The following is a 25,559-nucleotide window of genomic DNA, read 5'->3' as shown; positions in this document are numbered from 1 at the left end:
CAAAACTCATCATATGGAAACAGTCTAAATGTCCTTCAACAGATAAATTTTTAAAATGTGGTTACACACACACACACTGAAATATTGTACAGTCATGAGAAAGGAGGATATCCTGCCACAGGCAACAACATGAATGAACCTTGAGCACATTTTCTCAGTGAGATAAAGACAAATACTGTATGATATCACTTAATGTATGGAATCTAAAAAAGCGAAACTCGTAAAAAGCAGAGTAAAATGGTGGTACCAGGGAATGGGAGGTGGGCGATATTCGAATGATGTTTAAAGGTATGAACTTGTGACGAGTAGTAAATAAATCCTAAGTACCAAAGAAAATATAATGAATACAGAAAATAATATTGCATTACAATGATCAAACTCACTAAGGGACAAAAACATCTCCACCACTAAAACAAGATAATTATGAAATGTGATATAGGTGCCAAATATCACTATAATATCAATCATATTACCATACATAAATGTATCAATTTAACATATTGTACACCTTAAATTTACACAATATGTCAGATATATTGAATAAAAAATACTCAGACACTTGCATGTAAAGAAAAAACCATTAAATAACAGAAAATCTTTTGTAATTTCACGTTAACTACATGTTAAGTAAGCAAAGGTTTCTAGATATGATGAAGAACAATATATAAAAATTAATACACTGTATTTCATCAAAATTAAAAACATGTACCATTCAAAATACTCTATAAAGAGAATGAAAAGATAAGCCAGAGACTGGGAGAAAATACTTTCAAACCATATGTCTGAAAAAGGACTTACCCGTATTTTTTGGACTATAAGATGGACTTTTTCTCCCCCCACCCCAAATTTGAGAGAAATAATGGTTGCTGATACTGCTGTTGAGTTCTGTTTACATTTACATTGGTGAAATATTATGTTATTTATGTTATTAAATATTATACCACATTTTTTGCTTCAAAATTTCTTTCCTATTTTCCTCCTCTAAAACCTAGGTGTGTCTTATGGTCCAAAAAATACAGTATATCCAGAATACATTTTTTAAAATTCCCAAAACTCAACAATAAGAAAGTAAACAACCCAATTTACAATTCCAGAAAACAACATGAACAGATATTCACAAAAAAGATATATGGTTGGCATGTACGCTTGAAAAGATGTTCAAAAGATTTGCATTCCAGAAATGCAAATTAAAGTCACAATGCGATACTGTAACACATCTACTAGAATGACTACAATTTAAAAGACTAACAATAACAAGTATTGGTGAGGATGTAAACAAACTAGAACTCTAATACAATGCTAGTGGGAATGTAAAATGTTGCAATCTGGGAAAACGTTTGGTAGTTTTTCAAAAAGGTAAACATATACTTACCATTTGATTTACTCATTTCATTTTTAAATATTTGTACAAGAAAAATGAAGTATATGTCCCTAAAAGAACTTGCACATGAATATTCATATTAGCTTTACTAGTATAGTAAGAGCTGAAAACTGGAAATAACCCGAGTGTCCAACAAGTGAATGGATGAACAAACAGTGGTATATCTATCTGTACAATGGAATCCTACTGAGCAATAAATGTAATGTGTGAATCTCAATATAATTATGCCTAGTGAAAGAAACCATACCCTCATTCGCCTCAAAAGAGTGCATGACTCAACTTTAATAAAACTGAAGGACATTTAAACAAATCTACAGTGCCAGAAAGCAGATCAGTGATTGTCCAGGGCAAGGCAAAGGTGAGTTGGAGAGGATTATAAATAGGCAAGAGGAAAGTTCTGAAGTTGGTGAATATGTTCCTTATCTTGATTGTGATGATGATTTCATGGTTGTATTTATGTCAAATTTATGAAGCTGTATATTTTATTTTTTAATCATTTTACAATTCACATACAATATTATATTAGTTTCAGGTGTATGCCCAGTGATTAGCCATTACATAACTTACTAAGTGACCATCCTGATAAATCTCGTACCCATCTGGTACCACAGTTACTAGAATATTATTGACTGTATCCCCTATGCAGTACTTTACATTCCCATGACTATTCTGTAACAACCAATTTGTACTTCTTAATCCCTTCACTGTTTCCACCAACCTCCCAACACCCCTCCCATCTGGCAACTGTCAAAATAGTCTCTGTATCTATGAGTCTGTTTCTGTTCTGCTGGTTGATTTCTGTTTTTTAGATTCAATTGTTGGTATGTGCACTCATTGCCATTTTATTGTTTATATTTTTATCTTAGTTTTTTCTTCTCCTTAAAAAAGACCCTTTAACATTTCATCTAATGCTGGTTTGGTGTTGATGAACTCTAGCTTTCTCTTGTCTGAGAAGCTCTTTATTTGCCCTTAAATTCTAAATGACAGCTTTGCTGGGTAGAGTAAGCTTGGTTGTAAGTGCTTGCTTTTCATCACTACCCATATTTATGGCCATTCTCTTCTGGCCTGCAAAGTTTCTGTTGAGAAATCAGCTGGCAGTTTTATGGAAGCTCCCTTATAGGTAACTAACCACTTTTCTCCAGCTGCTTTTAAGGTTCTCTCTGTCTTTAACCTTTTGCATTTTAATTATAATGTGTTGTGGTGTGGGCCTCTTTGGGTTCATCTTGTTTGAGACTCCGTGCTTCCTGTACTTGTATGTTTACTTCTTTCACCAGGTTAGGAAAGTTTTCTTTCTTTTCATACAGGTTTTCAATTTCTTGCTTGCTCTTTCCTTCTGGCACCCCATGGTACAAATGTTGGTAAGTTGTCCCAGAGGATCCTGACACGATCTTCATCTTTTGGATTCTTTTTCTCTTTACTGTTCTGATTGGGTGTTTTTGCTTCCTTATAGTCCAAACTGCTGATTTCTCAGCTTCATTTACTCTATTATTAAGTATCTGTAAACTATTCTTTATTTCAGTTAGTGTACCCTTTAGGTCAGACTAGTTCTTTTTCCTGGATACTATGTCATTTTTCATACTGTTGAAGTTCTAAGTTCTTTTAAGTTCTAAGATCCTTGAGCATCATTATAACCACTGTTTTGAAATCTCTATCTCATAGTTTCCTTGATTCTATTTCATTTAGGTCTTTTCCTTGAGAGTTCTCCTGTTCTTTCATGTGAAACCTATTTCTTTGTCTCTGCATTTTGAATGCTTCCCTGAGTGTGTTTCTATGATTAGGTAGAGTTGTTACATCTCCCAGACTTGGTAGAGTGGCTCTGTGTTACAGATGTCCTACAGGGCCCAGTGGCACAGCCTCCTCAGTCACCTGAGCTGGGTGCTCTAGATGCACCCTCATGTGAGCTTTGCATACTGTCCTGTTGCAGTTGAGCCTTGACTGCTGTTGGTGTCAGCTGGGAGAGACTGACCCCAAAGCTGATTGACTGCAAGGGCTAGCTGTGACTACAGTAGAGAAGTTTCTGTGCTCGAGGCAATCCTCAGAAGCAGGATGTGCTTCGGTGGGGCTTGACTGCTCACTGAGTCCACCCTTGAGTGTGTAGCTAATGGAAGTGGCAGGGTTGTAAGTCTGCTGTTGTCTGAAGCTGTCCACCAGATGCACTGGCTCTGAGGCCTCCCAGGAAGTACAAGGTCAGCTAACTGTGCCCTGCCTGGGGCCACATAGCACAAGCTACAGAGCAATCTGCAGATGGCTGCTCCTTGTGTTGGGCTTGGAGGTACCCAGGAAAGGACAATGGAGACTGGTGGCCACTAGTGCAAGTGGTATGGGGTACACAGAGGCCAGCTGCTGGTTGTGTGAGTGATTTTAGGGAAGTCCAAAGCAGGAGGCAAAAGAGGCCATTTGTATGGAAAAGCCACTGGAAACAGCTTGGGTGGGCCTGCAACCTGCATGGGGTAGCACCTCAGGGAATCACCAGAGCAAGGTAAACAGTATAAGCCAGGTTGATGGAGACTCAGATATAGTGCCCACCTGCCAGCTCTGTGGGGGGGTTGTCTCAGACAAGCACAGTGGCCTCTCTCAGCACTGTATTCTGGAAGAAAGCTGCCCCCGATGCCAGACGATTCAGTTCCTCCCCATATGTCCCTGGTGCCTTTCAAGCTGCCGTCCCAGTGCTGGAGCTCAGAGCGAGTGAGTCCATGTAAGTCCGTGTGCAGATTCTGTAAGAGGAACTACCTAGGACTACAGAAGCCCTCTGTCTCACTCAGTCACAATCCCTACTAGATTTTACAGCCCATGATTATGGAGACTTCTCTTCCTGGCCCTGGAACCTAAGGCTGGGAAGCCTGGTGTGGGGTTGGGACCCTTCGCTCCTCCTCATGGAGGACCTCTTCAGCTAAGATAGCCCCTCCCAATTTCAAACCACCACACATGGGTGTGGGACGAGCCTATTTCACGACTTCGCACTCCTACCAGTTTCAATGTGGCTTCTTCTCTAAATCTCTAGTTACAGGACTTCCATTCTGCTTGATTTCAGGCAATTCTGAATGATGGTTGTTCTGTAGTTTGGTTGTAATTATGATGTGGTTGTGGGAGGATTAGAATACCACATTAACCTAAACCACCATCTTGACCAGAAGCCTCTCAAGTTGTACATTTTAAATGAGTACGATTTATTGCATGACAATTATGCCTCAATGAAACTACTATAAAATAGCAAAACACAATAAATAACTCCAAGGATTTTAGTCCAAACTGCCCAAAGTACTGAATTTCTATCAACTGAGAATTAGAAAGTTACAGAACAAGCAAACTGTGGACAAAACTAGAAATTCAATTTTTATTTATTTTTCTAAAGCTGCTCTTTTTAATTTACATATTTATTCATTTATTTATTTATTTATTTAGAGGGGAAGGGAGGGAGAAAGAGAGGGAGAGAAACACTGATGCAAGAGAGAAACATCAATTGGTTGCCTCTCGTATGTGCTCCAACTGGGGACCAAAGCTGCAACCCAGGCATCTGCCCTGACCAAGAATCAAACTGGCAACCTTTTGCTTTGCAGAACAATGCCCAACCAAGTGAGCCACACCAGTCCCAGGAAATTTCAGTTTTTTAAATGTTGAGTTTGTTTAAGACATTTTGTGTAAAATATGTATAAGATATGTGTCAAGACACCAACTAGGAAACTAGATACACCAGTCTGGAGTTCACGAAAGTAGTGTGAGGTAACAATACAAATCTGGGAGTGTCTGGCACACAGAAGGAATATTTAAAGTTGGCCATGCTTGAATGAAACAGACAGAGCTCAATAAAAACTAGTGGAACAATAAAAGTTCTAAGTACTTTATGTTATTAACTTATATCCTAACAAAAAACCTTATGAAGTAGGAATTACTATCTTCATTTTATAGATGAAGAAAGAAACTGAGGCATAGGGAAATGAGTCCCTCAGCAAGAAAAGCCCCAGATCCCCAAACTATTAACTGATAAATTGAAGTAGCCAAAGATTTAATAAGCCTAAATTCAAATTCCCGAAATCTATAATACATGTTAGTGACCTCCCTTAAATTTTATGTTTATTAAAATCAATGTAATCTACAAATTAAAAAGATTAAGATCTGTGCTACCCAACTACTATATGTGAGTCATTTTAAAACTCCTAGAAGAAAACAGCAGGATGTTTTAAGCTAGTTGCGTAAGTTGAAGTAGAAACTGAAAAACAGAGTTTAATGAGGAAGAACTTGAATTGGCATCAAAACAGATATAGAAACTACGTTATAGTCTACTAGATGTAAAAAAAGAAAATTCTATATCCGCATCTAGAAATATGAACTAGCAGGTAAAATGCCAGAAGTTGCCAGTCTAAGAAAATGTCATTTAAATTTCAAGGAAATATGTCCTTGAATTTTAATTCTAACCTTTAAAAAATTAATTTTGAAAGGTTCAAATACTACATCAAATATCATAACAAAGGATATAAAGCTGGAGGCATGAAAGGCCATTCTTTGTTATTAAAATATTGCTATGTTGATAATGCCTCATTCGGGCATAATTAAAGACTAATACGGGACTTTTTACAGGGTTTTTTCTTCCTTAAATACTATTATTCTGCCCACTGATGTTCAATATAAACTATACTAATTAACAAAACTAATTACCTTGACTTATATAAAACCTTGACTTACTGAAGATCTATAACACTGCCTCAAAAAGCATGTTCAATTTTATTCCAGGTCTCTGTTCTTACTGCACTAACTAAAAAATAAAAATAGTAAAGAGTTTAATAATTTTTTCCAAAGCCTTTCACCTAGAATTGTTCACTGGCACATCAATTTCGTTCATCTTTTTACCAAGAAAGAAGGAAAAAGGCAATAAAAACAAGATCAACCAGCAAGTCACATTTCCTTCAATGTCCCATTAATTAGAGGAAGGGGTCTTCCTCTGTAACCCAAATTGAACAAAGTGGTAAGAACATCAACAAACTGGACTTTTCCATAATTTGTATTTATAAGAGCTGAGTTACAGCATCTTACCCATGTTTGAAGGGGCTCAGGGGGATGCAGAAATCAATACATTTTAATAATTACCTGCTTAGAAACCATGAAGGGAACCTAAAGTTTCCAAAAAATTCATTAGGATCCCCCCAAAAGTGTATAAGGACTTCAAGAGTTCCATTAATTACATGAAATAACCATTTTTAATGAAATTACACATTGAAAAGTTCAATAAATAGCAAATATCAACATCTACCCACCTGATACAATTTTATCACCAATTTCTGAAAATTCTATGTCCAATTTGTTCCACTTTGCTCCATTCTTACTACTTTATTTCAGGTCACTATCAGCAGCTGCCTAAATTGCAGCATCCTCTTAACCTACCCTTACGTGCCCCATTCATGCTCCACACAGTAGCCAGACTGTCCAAGTACAAAGAGAGTGTTCAAACTTTCAAAAGGGGCTTTATAAGGCCCTTTATGATCTCATCTCTTTGTGTTTTCCTGCCTTCATCCATTACCACTACTACATACACACCCGCCCAATATACAAACACCAAGAATATGCGTTTTCCCATATATACACACTAGAGCTCAGCCACACTCAGCTACCTGCAAGCCCCCAAAGCAGCAGTTGCCAGTTAAGCCTCTGTACATGTCACCTCCTAACTGGATTGTCCTCCCCATTCCCATCTCCTTCTTGCTAATTCTTACTCACCCTGAAGTCTCGTTTTAAATGCTGCATTTTTTTCTTTGTCCAACTCCTTTCCTTCTAATCCCATTTGATGAGTCACAACACCTCACATTTAGCCTTCACATACACATACTCACTCTGAATCATAATGGTATATTGACCTAACTTCCCGTCATAATATAAGTTATCCACGGGTAGGGGATGGTGCCTTCTTCATTATTGTGTCCTCAGCATCTAGCTCAATGCCCAACCCACAACAGAAACTAAATAAACTCATCAGTGGATGAATGTACTAGGAAAGGTACTTCATTCATAAAGGGGATACATACCAGTTTTTGAAAGCCTTAATTAGAGAAATAACGTACCTGTCTTTCCAACTCTTGTCCTGTGATGCCAGCCTCTACGTGAGCAGTCAGATTGTGCTCATCAACCCAGAAGATTCGATTCTGTTGCAAAGGAATAAAAAAGACTCATTTCCGCAAACTACTGACATGTCCTCAGGAACTATAAACTTTCTAACTCAAAGCAGCAAGTGACAAGAGAGTAATTAGGCAAGTAGGATTACCCCTACCAGAAAGCACCACTTATCCCTAAATACACAACATGACATAGTGATACAGGCAGCGCATCACACAGGGGTTGGTTTAAAAGAGACGGTCTTTATTCAGATATTAATTTGAATTAAACTCTACCTACCTTAGGCTACTTATTTAACTGTTTCAGCTTAATATTTCCTTATTTGCCAAGTGTGGATAGCAATACCTACTCATAGTGTTGCTGTAAAAATTAAATGAGATACTACATATATAAAAAGCTTAGCATACATGGTTCCTGTCATTTTGAAAGTACTATTTACTGTTAAGTTAGTAATCATACCAAGTTTAAGAATATCAGAAAATGGCCACCATGAGTTTAGAAAAGGATACCTGCAGAGACATTTGAATATAAATGGCATCCCTACTTTATTTCTAATCCAAAGCAGAACCAGAGACCCCAGCTAGAAAACAGCACATCCTTGCCTCCTGCTGAAAAGAAGAAACTATCATCTGGCTCAACTTACCAAATGTATGCCTGTCAAAAAATGTTTTAACATTCTTATTTGACCTAATCTATATATATCTTGACAAATTACTGTCTCTTATGAACAGCAAACTCTGTTCCCCTTCTATTTGGCAGAGCAATCAGGTAACACACGGAATCTTCTTCTGGATTCCAGAGAAGCTTTCTGTGCACTTTAACATGGTCAATTTCATGGCAATAACTAAAGTCTAGCTTGTAATAAAAAGAACACAATAGATAATATGAAAATAATAGCCTCAGGCTGCCTATATTCCAAATTTGAACACATATGAATAACTGTACTGTTTAATTCACAGGATTATGATAAACATTAAATAAGATGATATATGTGAATGTATTTTTATGTTATATAAAACTATCTTTATAATTATTCTCTCAAAATAAGACAATAGTGACTTCAATATCACTATGGCAAAAATCAGGCTTTTGGTCCCATGACAGCTAAACAGAGGGAAGTATTAAACTGTAAAGTTAAAAACCAAAATTTAGTAACCTGATGGTGCCTTATATAATTTATATACATCGTCTCCCCTAGTAGACTGGTTCTTGAAGCAATTACATGTTTGTGCTAATTATATACCCTGTGTTTTTACCAGGAGTCCAAACGTATTTTTGATTGAACAAAAATAACTAAAGATGACAAATTTAAAAACCACCTATGGACACACAGAGACACCTAAACACACCACACTGGCTATCTTATTACATCCACTATACAGTATCCATACAAGTTAACAATAAACAAAAACTGTCAAGGCCAGCAAGTCTTAGTATTGTATATATTTAAGTAAGAAAACTGGTACAACTAATTTTTGTCATAATTTGTACATATTTTGTCAGAAGTATACTGTGCAAAATCACACAGAGATACAACATACTGACTTAAATGCAAATCATAGTTATAAGGACCACACATCCATTATAATATTTGAGAGAATCCAATGTTAAAGGCAGTGACTACGTAAGGTCTTTCTGCAGAATAAATGGTTAAAAACCTGGCATTTAAAAACCTGCCACAGAATTTTAAGCATCTACTCAGTGTAAAGACTTACATGTGTATTATCTCATTTAATCTTTACAATAACCCAGCACAGTATTGCTGTCTCAATGTAACACATTCACTAACAAATTTAGAGGTAAATCTGTACATAGTACAAGGTAAAGAGCCAGAAAGTCAAACACATTCCAAAGCCTATTCCAGAATAGGCTACTTCTCAGCCGTCTGCACAGGTAGCTGCCTTTTCTTAAACTGGGGGATCAGGACAAAGGTTGATGGGTAACTTTGCAGTAGAATAAGCAAGCTGTCACTATCTGAACACTAGAAGTGGACAACTGGCTATTATGTACCTCCCTAGGTGACATGACACAGAAATGCACACTGCTATCCATGACATACTCTTGCTTAAAAAATATTAAAAGCTATGCCTGAATCTAACTAGATTTCATATCTAACTCAGGGTAAGAGGGCATTCAGAGCCTAGAGGAAGAGTTAAATGACACCAAGAAGAAGAAATAGGGATATTCAAAATATGATATATTCTATACTATAAATAACCTCATTCCTCCAAGTCAGTAGCATTCAAAAAAAGAGAATGGGGCTACAATAAAATGAAACTTAAGGGAACAACCAAAAGCTAACATGGGCCATGTATGAATACCCATCTGAACAAAGGAACTTAAAGACGATTTTGAGACAACTAGCAAACTTGAATGTTGATTGAATATTAAATGATATAAGGATTTACTTTTAACTTTGCCAGGAATGATAATAAAATAGTGAGAAACTGTACTTTTTCAAAGAAATACACATAAATATTTAGGTGTAAAGTAGCATAATACCAGAATTTGCTTTAAAATAGTAGGAAAGAAAAATAAAACCAATATTGCAAAATGTTAATTACTTAATCTGGAGAATGGGTATATTGGTCTCCCTACTTTGATGTTTAAAAGGATTTCTAATTAAACAGTTACAGAGAATCTTTTTTATTATAATGAGGAATATGTAACAGGAATACTGTTATTAACTACACAAAGATAAAATTTATATCCCAATTAAAAGTTTAACATGCCACAGTGTCCAACTCTTGGACCACAGAGAGCCAAAACTTCAAAAAATAACCCTTTCATTAAAATTAGTTAGCTCCTCTTCTCTTCCACAAGAAAAATACAACAGCATTAGTAAAAATGTGGGGGCAAGTAAGTTTGGGTGATCCAAATTAACCCTAACCAATAGTATTTGTTTTCTTTAACAAATCAGTTTGTGTATTGTATCAATATTCTAATACATGCTCTTCAAATCATCAATTTCACATGAGAAGTTGGTAGAATCTGTTAAGATATGATATGTGCCTTAAAGTAAGAGTAAGCTTAGCTTTTGGACACCTAAACACAAGGGTAACATATAACCATAAAAGTAATTTAAAACAAAATGGACAATGTACTCCTTTTTAATGACAACTAAGACTGAGCCATAAATACACTTTTTAAACCAAACACTATCTTTGAATACACCTTAGTAATTATATACCATTTGTGAAGTGTCCAAAGAAATGATCGTTCTTGTCTCATCTGCAGGACACATCAGGCCATAGGAAACACTTGTTCCTCCTGTCAAAATAAAAAGCAACAAATTTATGTTTAAATATTTTATTTTTATCAATACATAGGGCAAACCCCTGACATAAAGTATACAAATAGGCCTTCCAGGGAAGTAATAATATCTATATCTACTTTCCAAAATGTAATGTGTAAGTGCTGACACACTAAAAGCAAACTCACCTTTATTGTATGTTGTGTGCCAAAATGAAAATCTACCATGTAGCTGAAAGCAATGGGATGTGGCTCCATCCCCTGGCACATTCAAGTGGAGCCCCTAGCATTTGTGAAACTCCAAAAACATGATTAGAAAAGTTCTAAGCTAGTGTAAAAAAACCACAAACCCTATCCGATAAAACTAGAGACACCACTGCTTCCTTTCTGCCATAGTTATAAGATTCATTTATCACTTAAAATAGTACCTTACAGGCTCAAACAAAAAGGCTTTAATTAGAATACTAACAAGTTAAAACTGCCAGATTATATGATGCTCCAAAGCAAATTTATATGCTCTTTGGTAAAAAAAAAAGTGATTTTAATATAAAATAAATAATACATAACAGTATTTAAACAACGTACTCCTGTTTTCCACTAACATCTGTTGTCAAAGAAAAATAATTCTTGAAACCAATACAGAACAGTGTTCTTAGTTCTTATCCATACCTGTATTAACACAAATTAGAATAAATTCTTACTTGGTACTTCCCTGCATCTTAGACAGAAAACATACAGAAGTCACCTTGATACAAGATTAAGAATTATAGGGGGTGTTGATCTATGAGGTCAGCTTAATTTTATAAGGTGACACCATGAATTCAGTTAAAAACATGCCTATGCTCAGTGACCACTATTCGCTTGCCAGTCATTTCAAATCAGAAAAATATTTCACTGAAAGTAATACTGTAGTGCCTTTGTCATATGAACTCAACAGGAAGTAGCAGCTGAAGAAGGAATCCGAAGCTTCTGATTTGTTGGGGTCCCATGTGCATTCCATCACTGCCAATTCAGTCAGGGAAGGCAATTTCCTTTGGCTTGTGTAAGTTGTTAAAAGAATGTGGTCGGTGAAAGATCAAGAAAGATCAAATTTGTCTTAAAATGCAAAACAATATTAGTTCTCAGTATTATGAGATATTAATTTGGTCACCAGCGCCCCTGTTGATGCTGCACTGCCTTCCTTCTCAAAGGTTTATGCTGGGGATATTTAACCTTCCAAAAATACTCTCTCCACAGGATAAAGGTGAGAAAGTAATTACCAAAGCAGGAGTATATTCTTCTCTAGGCATTACAGTCACAGCTTCAACAAGGATCCACAGGGAAGAAAGCCATGAACTAAGGGTACATCGCATCTCAGGCAGAGATACCCAGAACAGAAATGAGGAGAAGCACGGACCAATTTTTCAGAATCACCTTCTTATAATTACAGAAATATCTGTTTTCAGTGGGATGGCACAGATATTTAAAATATACATATGTTAAATTAAAAGAACAAATTTACAACATGTTAAAATTCAAAAGGCACAATACCTACCACCAATTGGTATGATACAAAGGTTATATTTGCAAGCTAGATTCACAATCTTAACTACATCGTCATGACATGCTGTTGAGAAAAGAGAAAATAAATTAATCACAGAAACACGAATAAAATCTGGGTAATCCTGCAAAACATGGGTTTATAAAGTAAACTTATCCTTTCTTTACTCATTAACACATGAAATAGCTATATTAAAACAAATTGTTCATTCTTTATCTTTTTAACTTCATTTTTAAATAATTCATATTTACAAAATAGTTGCCAAAATGGTACAAAAAAATTCCTTTCACCCAGCAGCTGCAAATAGTAACATTTTAAGTAACTATAGTTCAATTATTTCAACCAAACAATTGGCACTGACAGAATACTACTAATTGATCTACAGACCTTATTCAAATTTGGCCAACTGTTTTTCTAATGTCCTCTTTTCTGGACCAGGATCACATTCTGCATTTAGTTTTCATGTCTCCCTAGTCTTCTTTAATCTGAGACAGTTCTTCAGTCTACCTTTGATTTTCATGACCTTGACACTTTTGAAGAGCACTGGTCAGTTACTTCGCAGAAGTCCCTGAATTTGGATTTGTACGATGTTTTCTCATTATTAAATTCAGGTTATACATTTTGGCAGGAATTCCACAGAATCTGGTAGGAATTCTACAGAAGTAAGGTGCCTTTCTCAATGTGTTATGTCTAGAGGTACATGAGGTAGACAAATCTCATTTCTGGTAACACTAGATTTACGTCACTCGGTTATGTAGTACCTGCTAGGTTTCTTCACTCTAAAATTATTATCATTAATATGCATCCTGTGGAGGGAATATGTCAACTATATAAAAGTCATGTTTTCCATCATACTTTCACCCACTAATTTTTACATCTGTTGATGATTCTTTGTTTTTAAACAAATTTTAAAATACTACGTATACTATATGACATGTGAATTTCCTTTCTATTGTACATAACTGAAAGGTATCTTTGAGTAAAAGTTATAAATAAAAACCTGACTGGAGAACACTCTAAACAGCAAGCAAGAGATGCTAAGACTCAATCTGACTAGCCATAGGGCTTTAAGGACGGGAACAACATGGCAAACAGTATTTCAGAAAGATCAATCTTCTTATAGACATAAAAGAACATGAAGGAGAAAGAGACTTGAGTAAAGACAATGTAAAAATCAAGGATGACTTGCTAAGAGCCTGAAAAGAAAATAAGGACACAAAATATGCAAAAGAATGCTCATTTATAAATAAAAAAGTCTTGTCATATCTCAAATTTGCTTAAAGTTAGGAATATAAATATGTTGTTTATATCATTCCAATTTTAAATAAAAATTCATTTTCAAGTTTTTAGACTAAGCTCACAAACCTTACTGTTTGTGGTAAAATTTTTACTAAATATTAATTGTTCACTAACAATTAATAAAATACCTGAAGATGTCTGTTAAAAACCTTTAACAAGGCAAAATTATGTCTAGGATGGTCACCTAATCAGAAGCCACCCCTAACCACGTTACCTGACAAAGTACTCCCCTCATCCCCTACCCACCTCGTTTTGCTCCCTATGTTCTTACCGTCTTATTTTTCATCATCCCACTTATCACTACTCAGTACATTATATATTTGTTTATTGTCTGTCCCTTCCCCTCCAACTATATTGTACAGCACCTGAGAACAAGGACTTGCATTTTGTTCACTGCTTATTCTCAATACCTAAAACAGTACCTAGCACGTATTTCCAAGACCTAAAGTTTTGGTATTTAGATCACTGAAAATAATATATAAATACTAAATTTAGTAAGTTATTTTTCAGTATTACTGTTTAAAAAAAAAACCTTTATTTTTATACACATGCTTACCAGACAAACTATATCATATGAGTCACTAACTACTTGTCCAAACTAAATAAAAGAGAACTATCCACACTGTGTAAAAGTCAGAATGGTGACAAACGCTGCTGTAAAGATACCCTAAATCAGACAAGTTACATATACTACAAGTTCTTACTCTTTGACAAGCCCTAGACATCCTATTAAAGCACATGTAGAAATCAGATTCAGATCACAGCTTAACTTAAAGATATCCAAAATGACAGATTTCCTAGATATGTGAATATATATATGTATGATATGTGGTAATACATATATTCAAACTGCAAAATGAGACAGCCACCTCCATTCCATGGAGTATCACAGCGCGTCAGAGCCTGAATTCGTGCAAAGAAAACTTGATCACCAATAGGAAATTTACAATAAAATTAAATAAAGGCCTCAGTGAATTGATAACCTGTTAGGAGACGAACTATTTCCAAGAAGTCATCATACTGGAAAATTCAACAGAATAAAATTAAAATTATAAACTTGATTCAGGCACCGATACACTTTTCAGAGAGATTAATGAGGTATGGGACAAATGGCAAAGGAAGTATTTTTGAAAACCTAACTTTTCAAGAGACTATGAAAGCTGGAAGGGACAAGGCACTTGAGGCATGAGAACTTTTAAGGTTATTGTAAAATTCCAGCTGTGCACTGATAAGGCCCTAAATTGGAAATTGGGATGGAAAAATAAATAGAAGGGCAAAGCTGTGAGGGAAGAATTTTGCAGCATAAAGAAATCTTGGTGCAACAATTGACTAACTCTGTATGTTTCTAAAACCTGGATTTTTTAAAAAATATTTTATTTGTTTGTTTTTAGAGAGAGGGGAAGGGAAGGAAAGAGAGAGAGAAACATCAACAACGTGTGGTTGCCTCTCGCATGGGGACCTGGCCTGCAACCTAGGCATGTGCCCTGACAGGTTCACAGGCTGGCACTCAATCCACTGAGCCATAGCAGCCAGGGCAAAAACTTAATTATTTTAATTAATGATTTGAGTATGTCATTATTGATACTAATTTCATTAAGCTATGAAATTAACCAAAAATACACTTTTCTACTGACCTCCTAACATGTTTTTTTTTTTAAATAAAGACTCATCAACAAAATCAATCATTAAAACCAACGGTTTGGGATGATCACATCAAGAAAGAACTTCATGACCTTTAGCAACCTCTAAAAATACAGCTACCTATGTATTTTTTAACTCATATGTTAAAAATTACATATTTCAAATACTGAATTGACTTAAAATTTACCAATACTAAATTAAGAATACAAGAAAAAGAACTTACTTGGCCATATAACTATATCAGGAATGCGATGAAAAATTCCTTCCCTGAGCAAAAATATCTCATGAAGACAATGACCTGTTTCGTGATTTTTAAAAAGAAAATGCAAAAACATTTTAAATTACAGTAAATTTAAAAATTAAAAATAAATAGCACTTATATAAAACTGCTTACCATGAGCTCTGAATACTCGATCATCTGCTTCTTGTGAATATGAAATAGTAGTTTCTTTAAGCTCACGAAGAAAATCTTCATTTACAACAGAAGGAGGTGTATCATTAGGATTTAAAGATGCCTAGAAAATAAAATTGGTTTCTTTGGCTTATTTCTAGAAAATAAATTTTGAATACCTCTATTAGGGAAAATGACTATAAACTATAAAAGGTTTTAATATACAAATGAAGTCAGAAGCATAGAAAAATACCAAATAATATGTATGGAAACCAACTTTGCAACAGTAACAAACGGTCTGGTTAATGACACTGGGTAACATGAGTTACAGAAGCCTTATGTTTTCTCATCTGCTCCCATGGCCCACCTTTTTCTTATTTCTAAGGATTGCAATCAATAGCAAGGACCACTGCAAACTCTCAATTTTCAATTTTAGATTAAGGAGACGGGGAAAGCTACATGACTTTTGCGTTATCTACATTTTAACCTATAGATAATATTTAACATTTCCTACCCCAATTGTTACTTTAAAATGAGCAGCAAAAAGCCTCACAATAAGTAATAAAACCATTTTATATGAATGCTTTAAAACTCACAATATAATTATTAACTTGATACTTAATTTCAACTAACAAGTAACTTAAAAAATTAATCTTTAACTTTAAACCTATGTGACCTTGGGCAAGTCACCCAACTTCTGTGAACTTTGGCTTCTGGATCTGTTAAATGAGTTTATCACTACCAAATTTATACAGCTGTCATTAGGACAAAGGTTAAAGGTGATTACTTTTGTGAAAAGCACTTAACATCATCTAGCATATAGAAGGACATCTATAAATGGCTGCCCAAATCAAATCAGCTATTAAAACATCATGATATAGTATTTCAAAAAAAGAAATTATAAAAATATGTAAAGAGTCCCAGCTGGTGTGGCTCAGAGGTTTGAGTGCCGACCTGCAACCCAAAAGGTCACCAGTTCCATTCCCAACCAGGGCACATGCCTCAGTTGAGGGCCAGGTGCCTAGTTGGGGGTTTGTGAGAAGCAACCACACACTGATGTTTCTCTCTCTCTCTCTCTTTCTCCCTCTTTTCCCCTCTCTCTAAAAATAAATAAAATACTTTTTAAAATATGTATAGAAAAATATGATATTTATATAGCCTTTTAGTATCTTATTAAGGATCTGTATTTAATTTTTAATTACACAGTTGGCCCTCTGTATCTTTATCAAATATACATTTAAAAAAAAAATCCCTGAAAGTTCAAAAAAGCAAAGTTTGAATTTGCCACATGTCAAGCACTATGCTGAATCCATGCAAGTGAAGTAATATGTAGGCATACACTGCTATAGATTATATGCAAAAATAGGCTATATGCAAATATCACAGCATTTTTTAGGAGAGTTCTGAGAATCTGCAATTTTGGTCTTCACAGGGGTCCTGGAACCAATCCTCCGCAGGAGTATTATATGAGTATATTATGTAATAAATATTTATTATGTCCTACCTGGGAAGTCCGCAGCGAATTACACAGGAAAAAAATCTTAACCTCATGGATCTACCCTACAGTGGAAGAAAATAACCAACAGAACCCCAACAAAACATACAGATACTATTTTGTTAAATTACAGAAAACTGAAAAGGGCTCAAAGCAGGAAAAAAAACACATGTAAATAAAACTGGTGAAATATCTGAATGCAGTATGTAGATTGCACCAATGTAAAAAAAGTAATTACAAATAAGGGAGAATAAAGGAGATGAAAAAGATCTTTTAAGAAAAGTTAAAAGAATCTGGTTTGGGAAAGGAAGGAATTAGTTGTTTAGCCTCATTTAATTACTAGAATAAAATGTATCAATGGATTTATAAATAAAGTAAGTCCTCACTGAATTCCTACAGTCCTTAATAATATGGTAGATATAATGGAGAGTATAGTGTTAACTGTAGCCTCTGCACTTATGGAACTTATATCGAGTCAGAGGCACATGCAGAATACCATGCCACAGCAAATAATAATAAATAATAAAAATCGTAATAATTTAAAGAAATACTAACAATTTCATTAGTCTGATATATATATACAGTTAAAAAATGTTCTAATCCTACTCTCAAAAAAGTGAAAATACACCCTAACAAGGCCAAGAAAATAGTAAACTCTGTAACAACAACAACAAATGACAAATGCATTAAAGCAACTATGAGAAATGACAAAGATCAGTCTAATTAATTTGGAATTAAACACATACACACAGGGTTAAGCATATTAGTAATCATTTGTATTTGCTTACTTTAGAGGTAGTTTTATGCTCCACATTTACTCCAAGGGTATTCTGGACCCATTCTCTAAAACTTGGTAAAGCCATGCCACTAAGAAGGTACCTAAGGTACAAAAAAAGTAAAACATTAGAATAAGGTATCCTCATTTAAATTTCAATCTTAGATTTACTTCAGTAATAGTCAAATAGTTCCTATAAAACTGACCCCTTCATATATAATTATAAACTCTGGATAAAAACAAAACAAATAAAATCCAATTATCTGAAGGCCATAAATCAGAAGCAGGTAAAAGGGAGTGTGCTTGGCAGAAGGAAACTGTACTATGTGAGTTTCTTTTTTTTCTCTCTCTCTTTAAACAGGCTTTGGCTTTAGGGAAAGCCCCAGCTGGTACCACAAAAAGAAACAAAAATGCAAAAAACCCACAGTCTTCCTGGCTTGAACCAGAGGGCAGTATTTGAAGTGAGCAGAGCACCTAGGAAGTACAGGGAAATCACAGAAAAGGAGAGAGTCAGAAAGAGACATAAAACTCTGCCCAAATGTTTGGCTGACCTTGAATTACACATCTATTGAGCAGATGCTAAGCAACCCCACTAAGCTTAAAACAACTTTAACAGAAAACTCAGCAGCTTACCACCACAGAGGAAAATTGGGAGTTTGAGATCAGTCAAGTTAATTGCTTGATGGAAAAAAAACAAAAAAGAGCCTCTTCAGAAGAATGTAACAGAATCCAGAATCCAGAGTCTCTACAACATATCATTAACAATGTCCAAGATACACTCCAAAATTACCAGACATGTACAAATAAGAAAGTATGATCCCTAATTGAGAGAATGGGCCCCAAGTTGATCCAAGATACCACAGACAGAACACAAAGATTCTAAAGCAGCCACAATTATGCTAAAGGACAAAAGTGGAAATATATTCCCAGTGAGTAACAGAAATCTCAGCAGAGAAACAGAAACTATAAAAAAAAATAGAAATTCTATAATTAAAACTCTGAAATAAAAATTTACTGAAGAAACTTAAGAGCGGATTGGAGATGTCTTAACAGACAGAGCAATAATACATATACAATCTGAAGAAAAGAGAAAAAATTTTAAATATAGAGATCTTCAGGGAACCTAAGGAACAATACCAAAGGACTACCATACATATAAATGGAGTCCTAAGAAGGAGAGGAAAAAAGTATTTGAAAAAGCAATGGCTGGAAGTTTCAAAATATAATGAAAGAGAAAAATTTAGAAATTTAAGGTCAGAAAACCTGAAGAGGATAAATGCAAAGAAACTCACACTAGGTACAACATAGTCAAACTGCAATTAGAGAAGGAGAAAGAAAATCTTTAAAGCATCTACAGAAAAATTGTACCTTATATACAATGTGATAATGATAAATATTATGACTGACTTCTTATCAAAAACAATAAGGTCAGGAAGCGACTGAACAACATTTTTAAAGTGCTGAAAGGAAAAAAATGTCAACATAAAAATCTGTATCTGGTGAAAATATCCTCCAAAACAAAAGTGAAATAAAGACAATTTCAAATGAGACTTAAGAGAACTTGAGAGTCTGGTGCCAGCAAACCTAAAAGAAATGCTAAAGAAATTTCCATAGACTGAAGGAAAATATAACATGAAATGTAAACTCAAATCTTCCAAGATGGAATACGTAATACCAGAAAAAGGAAATATGTGTGTAAATTTATAAATGACTAGTTCCTAACTTGTTTAAAATATATAACCTTTAAAAAGTATAATATCATATCATGGAGTTTATAATGTGACAATTACAATAAGAACAAGGAATAGAAAAAAAAGCCTGTAGATGTGCAAGGTTCTTAGACTTTACATGAGTGGTATTACATTTAAAATGCACAACAGATGACTACAGAGTGGGTGTGCTGTGAAAAAAAAAACTAGATTTGCTACTCTGCTTTTGTCTCCTACATCTTCCATCTCAATCCCTATTTAATAGTTTATATCAAACATCAACATTATTTCACCTATACAAGAAATCCTAAATTTTATATGAGAAGATAAATGCTGAAAACTTAGAGAGCAACTTTTCAGTTTTACAAATACTTCTCAGAGATGGTAAAATATTAAATAGCAATAAGTACTAGAAATAAAAGAGATGAAAGTGTCCTACCCTTGATTAGTGTAATAAAGAAAGCTGATACACAAACAGTAATAATCCAATGTGTCAGAAAAGCATTAATATGAGAACTCTCTGAAAAGATCAAAACAAATTTCAAAATGTTTTAAAACAGTACTTTAATTTTTTTATTAAGTAAATACATTGTATATCATGTGCCAGGGGTTGTCCTAAGTGTTTTATATATGTTAACTTATGTCTATTAAGTTATAATATTGTGAGTCTGCTACTATTATCCCCATTTTATAGATGAGGAAGCTAAGGTACAGAGAAGTTAAATAATTCAAGGAATTAAGTAATTTATTTACTCAAGATCCTAGAGCTAGTAAGTTACAAAACCAGAATTTGAATCAGCTTATGAATGAGGCTTCAGTCTGTGCTTTTCACCACTACGCAATGCTGCCTCTAGTCTGATTCTTCCCTTGCCACCAATCCAAGTGAGATCATTAAAAGTCTTTATTAATGACATTTATAAAATCACAGTAATTTTTTCCACTATAATGTTCTTGTACCCTCTCTACTCCACTGCCCTCCCACACCCCACAAAAATTTATCACAGGTCAGCCATATAAAACGACTATACAGGATGGGGCAAAAGTAGATTTACAGTTATGAGTATGAAAAAGTTTGTTCTTGTATTACTGTTTATTAATTGCTGTATTATTTTTCATATGAAATATAAACCTAGTTTAACTCCGCCCTGTATTACAGCTGTTTTATTTTTGTTTGATTTCATAATTTATTTATAAAATGTTAAAGTATAACATACATAAAATAAACCAGTAAGTGCATAGCTGAATGAGTTTTCACAATGTGAACCTTCCATGTGACCAGCATTTAGATCCGGAAACAGAAGAACATTACCAGCACCCAGAACCCCGCCCCCAGGCCCTTTCAGGCACTACCTCCTTCCCTGAAACCACCGGAACTACTGCACATCACAGGGTAATTTGGACTGGTTTTTTTTAATTTATGTAAATAAAATCATACAAAATGTATTTTTGTGTTTGCCTTCTCTTGCTAAATAATTTTTATTTGCTCAATAATGTTTATGAGATTCATCCATGTTTAACATGTAGTTGCATTTCATTCATTTCCAGGACTTAATTCCACTGTGTAAATATAGCACAATCTCTTTATCCATTATATTGTTGAGAAACAATTAAGCTGTTTACAGTTTTTGGTGCATGCAAGGACATTCTTGAACTTGTGCTCTGAAAAACATGTTACATGTTTCTGATGAGTGCAACTACGTATTATTTCTAGGCCACAGTCTATGCATATGTATAGCTTTAGTAGATGCTGGTAGACAGTTTTCCAACATGTTTACCATTAGCGATTATAAAGAGTTCTATTTGCTCCATATCCTCCCCACTCTTGGTGATGTCGTTCTTTTTAATGTGAGACATTCTACTGGTAATCCCTTAAAAATCTAAGTTTTAATTTCAATGATTACCTATGAGATTGAGCTTCTAACTCATATATCTATTTAAATATCCTCTATTTTCAATGTCAGTTCCTCTTTTACTCATTTTCCTATTGGATTACTACTGTTTATTTCACTGGTGTATAATAATTTTAATATATTCTAAAATCAAGAATGTATATATTAAATATTTAACTCTGATTTATCTTTTTCACTCTTCAAAAATTCTTTTGATAAAATAAAGTTCTATATTTTAATGTTTAATTGATTCATTTCTTGGGTTAATGCTTTTTTTTTCTGATTTGCCTGTCTCAAATTCAGAAAGGCATTCTGTATATTATTATTCTACCAGTTTTGTAGCTTTAGCTTATACATTCAGATCAGGACTTGATCTCTGTATGTCACATGAAATAATATCAATTCACTTTATTCCAAGATGGTAGTTAAGTCTCCCTACGGTTATTTTATTTGTTTTGTTTTGTGTTTGTGTGTGTGTTCAAATTGAGAAAAGAGATTCTTTAGCAGTCACTATTTGTTCCAGACCAAATAACAAACCAACACTGACAACAAATCAGAAAAGACTATAAATTGCTCTTAACAGTTTCTATCCTGCAAGCTATTTAAAATGTTTCAAGTATAATACTTTTACTCAAGATTACTTCCCACTCATTCATCAGAGCTTGAATGACTGCAAAAGCTTTTAGCAACTAGCCTCACAAAATTACTTTGATTTCACAAGACAGCTAAAAAAGGCCAGTGGATATATATAAACTCTGCATTGAAACTAAATGTTTATAATAATGCAGCATTCAATATTTAAAAGGCCAGTACTGGGCCCTAAGCAAAGAAATTTTTAATTGGAAGTGAAAAAAACCACTAATTTTGTTAGATAATTTTAACAGTGACACAACAAGGTCTGAGTGGATGTCACTTCACATTACACAACAAAAATACTACCTAAAATTTTCAAACCTATCTTTACATAAAGGTTCACAAAATAAAAATGATACTAGAAAGGAAAAAACTAAACAAGTGTTTTAATAAAACAAGTTCCTTTTTTATATTAAAAATCATCAGGGTTAAAACCAGTGGTATGTTTGAAGTATTATATAAAAATAAATTTTTCATAAATCTAAACAAACTGAAATGAAAGTATAGGACCATAACTAAAACAACTAAAGACAGTCATTCGGCATATCAGATAATCATTTTAGCTAAAGTAAAAGTATAAATCCTGGTAGGCTGGTTACAATACATGTGCTAGTACATGTTAATAATGCCCTACCAAAACAAACAAACAAACGAAAAAACAATTTGGAACTACTCGGTCCTAATGCTGGGCCCTTACATTTTAATTGTAAAATTACTTTGGGTCTCTGTAAAACGTAGTGATATTCATGATGAAATCATATTCGGACTTTTGTGAATTCATTAATTCTCAAAAAATATTACCCATAAGATAAAAAGGTGACCACCTTCAAGATATTTGAACAGAACAGGGTCACTGTTACTGTCATGTGTAAAATTTAAAACTGCATTCTACCACTAAGATAAACACAATATACTTCTACATCTGAATTTACAGTATTTAAAATTTTGAAGAAATATCTTGCTTGGCAGAACCTTGCATATAAGACTTTGTTCCATTACCTAATATTCCAGCACAGTTCAAAAAGAGTTCTATGTAAGAATGAGTTTTTCCATTGTACTTGTTCTTGAACCTAATGTCCTGGGATTTGAAAACAGTATGGGAAGCCTGACTTAATAATCATAAAATCTAGCACATTGCTAGGGGTCCAAAAGTCTCGTAAAATATCATGAAGTAAAACTGAAAACTCTAAAGTCAAACAAGTAAATGAAAGGAAAAGAAGTATTATAAGGAAAGTTAAAGCAGTCAGAAGTATTTAACATAACAAATAGCAATGGAATGACTTGATTATTATCGTATTATAATTTGGATTGACATCTAGAACTACAAATAAGTATTCATTTAACACTCATAGACTCCTGCTCTTAAAGAAACTTACAACCTAGTTCAGTCGAAGCTGTAAATACATTTAACTTGCAGGGTGAATACACGGGCAGGAAACATTCAACTTCTACGAGAAACGTGCTAAGAAGAAAGCCAAGTACCTATACCAGTTGTTGAAACAGGGTGACTACTGAATAGCTCTTTACCGTAACTGAAGATTAGTTTGAGAACTTTAAAAAATGGTCTTTTTATAAAAATATAAAATGAGATGAAATTACCACCTTTCTTTAGAACAAGGCAGACTATCCTGTAGAAGATGCAAATTCAGAACAAGCTTTCAAGACCAATGAAATCACTATACAGAGAGAGAATAATATCCAAGAAGGAAGTGCACATCAGAATTTATGGTGACTAAAGTCAACACTCACTCTGGGGCAGTGCACAGAGGTAACAATTGTTAAGCAATTTAACAGCCTTTTTATAACAGAAGATGAAACTTTAATGAAAAATTATGCCACTGAAAATACAATGTGCAACAAACCAAATCAAATTCTTATCTTTTGAACACTAACTAATGGGCCAGCATGGAAGCATGAGTAGAAACCCTTTGCTTCCTTGCACAACCAAAAGGAGGATAACAACCAACCTGAAATCAATAAACAACCAAAAGCGCCAGAAAATCTGACTGCATGAAACTCTAACAACAAAGAAATTAAAGAAAAAAAACAATGAGAACAACCAGACTGGTAAGGTGGTGGACCCCAAGTGCCACCCAGGTAAACCTCCATGAGGCAGCTATTGGTGGGCGGGGGGGGGGGGGGGGCTGGCTACCGGGCTCCAAGGGCTGCACTGGAGGGGCTGACTAAAGGGGATTCAAAGATAGTTTGAGGGGTAGGAGAAGCTCCCAGTCTCACAAGAGAACCCAATGAAGTGAGAGCCCACTGAACAGTGCGCTAGAGACAGTAGGCCAGCCACACAGTTCCCTCTCTGGCCCCTCCCTCACAGCAAAGAGGGTTGCCCTGCACGGTGAATACCTAAGGCCCTGCCCCCTTACAACCCATCAGCTGTGCCAAGACAAAGAAATATGGCCCCCATGGAACAGAGTAAAGCTTCAGAAAGAGAGCTAAGCAAAGAGGAGATTGCCAACCTGTCTGATAGAGAATTTAAAGCCCTGGTACTCAAAATGCTCACAGATCTGATTGAACGTGGTCAAAAAAATGAAAAAACAAATGAAGGATACCCAAAGTGAAATAAAGCAGAAAGTTCAGGGAACAAACAGTGACAGGAAGGAAACCAGGACTCGAAACAACGATTTGGAACAAAAGGAAAAAATACACATCCATCCAGAACAAAATGAAGAAATAAGAATTTGAAAAAGTGAAGAGACTCTTACAAACTGCTGGGACAACCTGAAACGTTCCAACATCCAAATCATAGGGGTACCAGAAGGACAAGAGGAAGAACAAGAAATTGAAAACCTATTTGAACAAATAATGAAGGAAAACTTCCCAAATCTGGCGAAGGAAATAGACTTCCTTCCAGGAAGTCCAGGAAGCCCAGAGAGCCCCAAAGAACTTGGACCCAAGGAGGAATACACCAAGGCACATCATAATTACATTACCCAAGATTAAAGAGAGAACCCTAAAAGAAGCAAGAGGAAAGGAGAGAATTACCTACAAAGGAGCTCCTATTAGACTATCAGCTGATTTCTCAAAAGAAATCTTACAGGCAAGAAGGAGCTCGAAAGAAGTATTCGAAGTCATGAAAGGGAAGGACCTACATCTAAGATTACTCTATCCAGCAAAGCTTTCAACAGAAGGGCAGATTAAGTGCTTCCCAGATAAAGTCAAGTTAAAGGAGTTCATCATCACCAAGCCCTCATTATATGAAATGTTAAAGGGACTTATCTAAGAAAAAGAAGATCAAAAATATGAATAATAAAATGACAACGAACTCACAACCATCAACAAATGAACCTAAAAGAAAAACAGCAAAAACAAAAACTAAGCAAACAACCAGAACAGGAACAGAATCAGAGAAATGGACATCACACAGAGGAATTTCAGTGGGGAGGGGGAAGGGAGGAATAAGGGGAAAAGCTATAGGGAAAGAAGCATGGTTAATAAGCATA

At 34.8% G+C, this 25,559-nt stretch overlaps 1 protein-coding gene across 3 annotated transcripts in view; it reads right to left on the bottom strand.

Moving 5' to 3' along the window:
• The window catches only part of AGPS (alkylglycerone phosphate synthase), a 148,387-nt gene that overhangs the window by 77,045 nt on the left and 45,783 nt on the right, over positions 1-25,559 (bottom strand). For all 3 annotated transcript variants that reach the window (XM_037130012.2, XM_037130013.2, XM_053665081.1), the window contains 6 exons: positions 17,890-17,980; positions 15,610-15,730; positions 15,439-15,513; positions 12,270-12,341; positions 10,674-10,753; positions 7,432-7,512 (listed from right to left, as the gene is read on the bottom strand). In XM_037130012.2, coding sequence (XP_036985907.2) covers positions 7,432-7,512; positions 10,674-10,753; positions 12,270-12,341; positions 15,439-15,513; positions 15,610-15,730; positions 17,890-17,980 — 520 coding nt within the window. The remainder of the gene's footprint in view (positions 1-7,431; positions 7,513-10,673; positions 10,754-12,269; positions 12,342-15,438; positions 15,514-15,609; positions 15,731-17,889; positions 17,981-25,559) is intronic.

The sequence above is a fragment of the Artibeus jamaicensis genome, unplaced genomic scaffold (assembly GCF_021234435.1).
Source record: "Artibeus jamaicensis isolate MK-2021 breed Jamaican fruit bat unplaced genomic scaffold, CSHL_Jam_final contig_391, whole genome shotgun sequence".
Lineage (NCBI taxonomy): Eukaryota > Metazoa > Chordata > Mammalia > Chiroptera > Phyllostomidae > Artibeus > Artibeus jamaicensis.
The sequence above is the reverse complement of the archived record's forward strand: the minus strand, read 5'-3'. Positions and strand labels throughout refer to the sequence as shown.